Here is a 7,305-nt window from a genome sequence, read left to right on the forward strand (position 1 = left end):
GACTTGTGTGGGCCAAATCCTCTCGAAATTTGGACTTGGAAGCAATAGGCCCAATCCCCAACAAACAAATATGATTATAATTGATTTCAAATTTTTTATTGCAATTATTTTTTAGGTAATCAGATTTGATGATTCGATATTATCTCCGACTACCATTTTGTATTAACTTCATCTACATTGTACTTATCAATAGAGACCATTTGTATTGTAATTGATTATCAAGAAATAAGAACACAATGTAGCCCTTAACCCATAGGACGCTAACTTGTATACTACCACAGACTATATAACATAATTCTTTGTATTTCTCCATTTCTTTCCCTCTTTCATCCTGTGTTTATTTTATTTTATTTCGCTATTCAAATTTATTTTTCGTCCGATTATGTTTTTCTTCTCATGGCCCCTAGAAAATTTACAAAACCCCATGAATCCTCCAAAAAAATTTATAAGGACCTTATAAACTCCCAAAAATATCCCAGAAAACATCCTCACTCCACTAAAATCTGAGAATGATATATTTAGATTTTTTTATAAACTTATAAAACTTTTCTTCCCAAAATATTTTAAGAATACACGTTTGGATTTTCCTAAAACTCAAAAGTTGGTCTCTAAGAGCCTGTTTAGAATTGGGTTTGAAGGTCCTAAAAGTGCTTTTAATATTCAAAAAGCCCGTTTGAAGAAAAAAAGTATTCGTCTGATAAAAAAATTAAAAGCGTTTTTAAGGGTCTAAAAAGCTTAAAAATGGTCTAAACGCACTTTTGACAAAAAACTTATAAATGAAGCTTTTGCCCAAAAGCTTTTTTTGACTTAAAATCTCTATTTCTCAAATACAATCTCAAACAGGCTCTAAAAAATTTCTTTAGGCCAAAAGCTCTAATTTTACCCTTTACTAGAACGCAAGGTCCCTTGACTTTACTTCACTCCCCACCCCACATTTGTTTTCTATCTTTCCCACAACCTCAAAGTAGCCTCATAAATCTCTTTCCACTTCTGCTTCTAAAAATATATGATGACCCAGAGTAAAAGCTTCTCGCCTACGACATTATTCATCGTCGCCTTCATATTGAAACCCCAATATTTTGGATTTCAAGTAAGGCAGAAACTTTGATTGATCACAATAGAGTAAATAAAATTATTGGTTGTGCTGGAAAGCCTGGCAAAAACTATGTAGACTTGTGTGTATATATAGAGTGAATATACAGTGAAAGGCAGCAGTAGCAATATTAATCATCATCACAGAAAGCTAAGACCTTCCAAAGTTTTAGCAGACTCATCAACACTATAATGAGTTCTCCGAAGGCATGCATGGAGTCACAACCAATTTAACAACATTGTGTCATATATGCATGCACTTAATGATGTTCTGAGGCATGCTTCTATAACCTGGGAAATGGGTGTGGCGGCTGAGGAAGGTCCCAATCAGTCACAATGTGATGACGGGTGATTTCTTTGAGCGAACGGCAACCGCTTAAAGCCATAGTTAGCTCAAACTCCTCGCGCAGCATCTGGAGTACTTTTCTCACACCAGCCTCTCCTTCAGCAGCCAATGAGAACACCACTGGCCGTCCAATCTGAAATAGAGCCCAGAATTAAAAAAGTCTCAAGTCCCCATACCCACATTCAACTGTAGGTGATGTGTCTTTCCATGGTGTCTAAATAAAAGTCTTCTAAACAACCTCCAATTAAAGGAGTAGAATAAAAGAAGGGATAAAAGAAAAGTGCAGTTCCAAGGCATCATTTGGTAGGAGTTTTAACTAAAATAGCTTAAGGAGAACCAACTATGTGAGTTCAAAATATCTTTTATAAAGCATGAATTGACTGCCGCAATGAAGGTTTAAAATCAGCCTTTTCAAATAGGGAATCAAATAACATAAAACTTAACTAAATGCGCTTCTGTGATCCAAAATGAGTCCTAAAATGTTTTTGGATGCATTTTCCTTATCAATAAATGCAGATGGCATAAAAAAGACTAACAGGAAATAATGGACCTTCTCACAAATATAATATGGAGCAATAATATAGAGATACTTACAAATATGCCAGATGCTCCCAGTGCCAATGCTTTGAAAACATCTGTTCCACGACGTACACCACCATCCAAGAACACAGGCACCCGTCCTTGGGCGGCTTTAACAACCTAAATTATAGGACAGAGACATTATACCAGAAAATTGAGAAATAGATGTTTCAATTTAATAGAGATATACCACATGCAGGAATCATCAATTGACTACCTCTTCTAGGGCCATGATCGTAGCAGGAACATAATCAAGTTGGCGTGCTCCATGATTGGATACGATAATCCCAGCAGCTCCAGCTTGTACCGCCAGCCTTGCTGCATGATAATGATAAAAGAAGTGTTCACGCATTCTAAAAATTTCATGATGTAAAAGTCAGAAAATAATTAGGAGTTACACTGCTCTTACCATCCTCAGCAGTGAGTACACCCTTAACCAGAATTGGCAGTTGGGTAATTGTCTGAAGCCATTTCACATCCTGTCCAAATCCCAGAAGAGAGAATTTTTACGGGCAGTCTCCTTTAAGGAAATCTTCAAAAGCCACAGATGTCGAAAATATATTTTGTTACTCAATTATTTTCAGCCACAACAGCCCCCCAAAGGGCATGGTCTTCCTCTTTGGATATCATGCTTTTGGCCAGAAAATACTAAGAAGCTTAGCATCATAATATATATAGGTTCATCTCATTGATCTAGCTATTCTACCTTTTTATTTTTATCTATCTTTCAGTTGGGCAGGTTTTTGTTGTGGGTGGAGGATGGGGGGATTCAAAAAAATTTCTTTCAAAATTTATCAGTCTGTAAATTGGCCAATTCTCTCTTCATGTCTAAATTTTCATCAATTCTAAACAGGTCCACATGACAAACCCAATAAATCACTAATTTCAACTGTTTATGCAGACTGATGAACTCTCAAGTTATGTATCTCAATCCTCAACTACTCAGTCCCATCTGACGTACCTTCCAGCTCAGAGAGCGATCTATTTGACCAGCAACATATGAAGCAAGTCCAGAGTCATTAGCCTGCATGGCCCCCAGAAAAGAAAAAAACAAAAAAAACGATATTAACTATAAGACAAAAAACAACAACCAAGTGATATCGTAATAAATAAAGAGGAGAGAGAGGGCCCTGATTGTCACTCACTTTGTCCATCTTGCCAAGGTCCAAACCTTCAAAGTTTTTCAATGTTAAAAATGGTGGTAAAGTAAACCTGCAGAGAACCAATCATGACTCAGAACTGCTCTTAAGAGAGTAAGTGAATCTTTTTTTGTATTAAGCTTAAGCTAGTTTCACAAGCTGAATTGATCAGCCTTCTAGCAAGATACTCAAGATCTACCAAGCAATGCTGTTTCCTAACAAAGTTGATGTGACCTGTTCTTGATGTCAGCTTCTCTGCGACCAAGCCTTGGGGTATCAACTGTAAGGGCAATAGCCTTGAACCCAGCCCTTTCAGCTCTTCTCACAAGTTGAGCAACTACATGTCTGTCCTTATAGACCTGAACATTATGACCAGCGAAAATCATAGACCATTTAATGCATGAAAACTCATTTAGGAGACAGGTCAATCACAAACCAGTAAAAGGGAATGTAAGATGTAAATTAAGCTTACGTAGAGCTGGAAGAAGCGAATGCCAGGTCCAGTTGAAGCAACCTCCTCAACACTAGAAGTTGCCCATGAGGATAAAGTCTGAAATGATCGAAGAAGGACTAATAAATAAAGTAAAGCAGACACTCTAAATTTTACAGCCAACAAAGCTGATGAAACCCAGTAATAAAATCTAAAGCATCCATATTCTCTGCATTAACTCGCTAGCTGATGTCCATCCATTCCTTAGTGTGATCTCATCATCACATGAATCAGTTTCTAAACATGTTAAGACCCAGCAAGAGTTGTTTCGTGACTGTGATAAAAACATGATATCTTAGGTGCATTTGATCATATATCCCTACTGGAAAATGTGCCTATTCAGTAATAGGAATCTAAAAATGCATCTGACCAGCCAATAAAGGCTGGGAAAGTATTTTATGCAAGAAATACATATCATATTAAACTCCACTGACAGATTCTTGAAATTTAAAAGACTGGCTGCCATTTCTAAGCAATTTACCTGCCTTCAGGGTTATCATACTATGCTTTCTTCTTTCGTGTAACTCTCTGTTACGAGTCTAGGCCATTTGGGTGATTAAAAGGAACATCTAACCCTTTTTTATTTAATTTTTTTTTTCTTGGAACATTTAACCTATTATTGATTATAATAACAAGTAACTTAAATCAGGGATAAGAAAAAAAAGATCCTTTGAAATGCATAATGAGAACAAATGTTAAGATCTATAAAGAGGGCATGTGATCACACAGGACCAAGTAGGCAAATGCTAAGAGTTCAAAAATTGTACTTCAACTCTATTGTCTCTTCTTATTTGCCATTTAGCAGTATAAAAGTGACACTTTTATTACACTTCCTTGAGTTTAAAGCAAATAAAATAGTGTAAGGTGCCTATTCAAAAGGAGCATATAAAGAAGAAAAGTGGTACCATAATTGTTCCAGCTGCTGATGCAGCTCTTGCTGTTGCATACTCTCCTGCATGAGAACAAAATTATCTCATTAGAAAGTAGCCACGCTATACTTCAGATAAAAATGAGTCAATAATAATTAATTAGTAAACCAGTGCAACTTGACTAGATTAACATGCAAGTATATCTAACGGTCAATCAAATAATCTGTTCTAAACAATACTATATGTTGTTCATGCACTTGTGAGGTTTGTGTCTCACATTGAGAAAGTATAAAGAACAATAGTACTTAATATCCATAAGTGGATCCAAGCCCATTAGCTTAGGCTTTTGGGCTACAAGTGGTGTCCTAATATGTATATTTACTGACTCTTGTTTGACTACTCTTAGTGTTTCTTCTCCCCAACAATTGGTATAAGAGCCCATGGTTAGCTTCCACTGCTACTGATATGAGTGTCTTGGTTTGACGCGTTTGGTTTGACTCCGGTAAAAAAAAGAGTAGTTTCTCTTGGAGTACGCGTGACACTCTTGTGTGTGGGGGAGTTTGGTCAATGAGGAAGAAACTCACAAGTGAGTAGAGATTTGTTATGCATGCACTTGTGAGGTTTGTGTCTCACATTGAGAAAGTATAAAGAACAATAGTACTTAATATACATAAGTGGACCCAAGCCCATTAGCTTACGCTTTTGGGCTAGAAGTGGTGTCCTAATATGTATATTAACTTACTCTTGTTTGACTCCCCTTAGTGTTTCTTCTCCCCAACAATATATGTAGAAATTTCAGCTTAGCTCTATGGAGCAATAGACTACTACTGAAATGAAACATGAGAACTGAAAGCTTAGATCATAACAGCAGGTAACTAGTCGATTAAGTAGAAATAGACCACAAATATAATCAATTAACTGACTAAAATCAATTAATCAGTACAGGACAACTAGTTACAACAGCTAACTAAAATCATTAGTGCCAGGAGAAATTAACTAATTAACTACTTGGTTAAAGCTGTTAAGCGAACAAGCTAAACAAAGAAGCAGAGTAACTTGAAGGAGAAGAGAAATGTTATACAGACTCCCACATTCTCTGATGTGGCACTAAAAATTACCATTTTATTTTGAATACATCATTAGTATATTTTTTATTCAATGATGATTTTCCCTGCCATGTCAGGGAGTATACACCTAAGAGTGTAAAAGTAGAAGTGTGTAGGGTTTCTTGAAGGAGAATCATTGACATACCTTCAGGATGAGCCATTTTCTGCATGGCTGTTGGGGCAATCATTATTGGCATTGATATTTTGAAGCCAAGAACAGTAGTAGCCATGTCTATCTTGCTTACATCAATAAGAATACGGGGTCGAAACCTATATTTAGTAATAACAGGCTTATCTCAAACAATTTCAAAATACATACATTCTTAAGGAATAAGATACAGAAAGAAATTAGGAGAAAAAAAAAAAAAGAGAGAGAGAGATGAAAATCTCACAGAATTCTCGAGAATGCATTTCTGTTTTCTGCCAGAGACCATTGGTCCTCTGCTCCTGACGCATAGTAGTCATACACCATCTTGGGCAATTTTTGCTTTGCGATGTCTTCATACTCGCTGACATTGGTAATCTCCATTTTCGATGTCCTTTAATGCTCCCCTTCAGAAAATCTATATTTAACATTAAAAAATAAAATTAAATAAAAATTAAAAATTTTTTAAAAAAAAAAAAAAAAAAAAAAAAAACCCACATGGGATCAGATCATAATCTTCTCATGCGAACAATAACACAAGCACAGGGTGGGTCCTTAACTAAAACTGGATTCCTCAAGGTCCATTCTTCTTTTTTGAAATATATAGAGAGAAAAAAGAACAATAGTAGAATGAAAAATTTGATGGTTTCATAATTTCCTCAGTTTTCTGAGCAACTGGGTCCAAATAAATGGCAAGAAAACACAGGTTTTATATGCTCAAATAAACTTGTAGAAATATAAAAGCCAATAGAAGAGGAATATAATGTCGAACAGTTTTAGCCAAGACCCACATGAAAGAAAGGTGTCAAAGCTGTAGCATGCAAGGAATATAATTGAAAACCAGAGTCGAGAAAAGGAGAGACCTTTGGGTTCCAAGGCTATGCAATAATGCAACGGAGTGCATGCAGAGGAACCAGTGGAGAGGAGAGAATGAAGTGCAAAATAACAAGAGCTTATAAATATGGATTAGCATGAAGACAAATGGGGTGGGCTTCATATAATTCATGCAAGAGAAAGCAAGAGAGAGAGAGAGAGAGAAAGATGGAGTTACAATAATGAAGTGGATGAGCATTTGGAGGTGAGAATTCGAAACCAAATCTGATCAGATAAATTGGGTGCCTCTCATCCACAAACCCCATGTGTGTTTCACAGCCAGCCTCTTTCACTATCAATAATCTCATTTCTCTGAAATCAAATATATCCATTAATATAAGGTGACCAAATAAACTAGAAAGGATAAGACAAGGATCATTCTCGCTCTCTCTCTCTCTCTCTCTCACACAGTTGGAAGTCCAAAGAGTGAGGTCAAGAGGGACATAGGCAAGTGAGTCCGGAAAATGGATTAAGCTAAGGCTTATTTGATTCCGCGTAAAATGACTTCTAAATTTTTTTTTTAATTTAATTTTATTTATTTTTTATTTTATTTTATTTTTTTTTTAGTGCGATGAAAAATAATTGTCTACCAAAAAAGTTTATTTAATTTTTGTAAAATAGTTTCAATTTCTTAAAATCGTAAACTATTTTTCAAGTTTGAGTATC

General features: G+C 35.8%; 1 protein-coding gene across 2 annotated transcripts; it reads right to left on the minus strand.

The window, feature by feature from the left end:
- Positions 1–1,154: 1,154 nt before the first annotated feature.
- LOC132175691 (glycolate oxidase-like) lies at positions 1,155–6,900 on the minus strand. Of its 2 annotated transcripts, none has more exons than XM_059587714.1 (12): positions 6,818–6,900; positions 6,014–6,184; positions 5,767–5,891; positions 4,552–4,598; positions 3,629–3,706; positions 3,391–3,515; positions 3,163–3,229; positions 2,979–3,041; positions 2,427–2,496; positions 2,235–2,335; positions 2,033–2,137; positions 1,155–1,571 (listed from the first exon to the last, which is right to left on the minus strand). In XM_059587714.1, exons 2-12 carry the CDS (start codon positions 6,148–6,150, stop codon positions 1,377–1,379), a joined length of 1,113 nt encoding a protein of 370 aa, XP_059443697.1. In that variant the 5' UTR covers positions 6,151–6,184; positions 6,818–6,900; the 3' UTR covers positions 1,155–1,376. The 2 variants fall into 2 exon arrangements, with proteins under 2 accessions (XP_059443697.1, XP_059443695.1); XM_059587712.1 differs by lacking the exon at positions 6,818–6,900 and adding an exon at positions 6,630–6,769.
- Positions 6,901–7,305: the final 405 nt, after the last annotated feature.

The sequence above is a fragment of the Corylus avellana genome, chromosome ca3 (assembly GCF_901000735.1).
Source record: "Corylus avellana chromosome ca3, CavTom2PMs-1.0".
In the NCBI taxonomy this organism is placed as follows: domain Eukaryota; kingdom Viridiplantae; phylum Streptophyta; class Magnoliopsida; order Fagales; family Betulaceae; genus Corylus; species Corylus avellana.

What these genes read in the sequence shown, in the direction of transcription:
- LOC132175691 (XM_059587714.1), bottom strand. Translation starts at nt 6,150, where the DNA reads ATGGAGATTACCAATGTCAGCGAGTATGAAGACATCGCAAAGCAAAAA. An exon ending in CAGCAGCTGGAACAATTATG is followed by an intron (nt 3,707 to 4,551) that starts GTACCACTTTTC and finishes CGATCATTTCAG; the next exon opens with ACTTTATCCTCATGGGCAAC. An exon ending in TTCGCTTCTTCCAGCTCTAC is followed by an intron (nt 3,516 to 3,628) that starts GTAAGCTTAATT and finishes CATAATGTTCAG; the next exon opens with GTCTATAAGGACAGACATGT.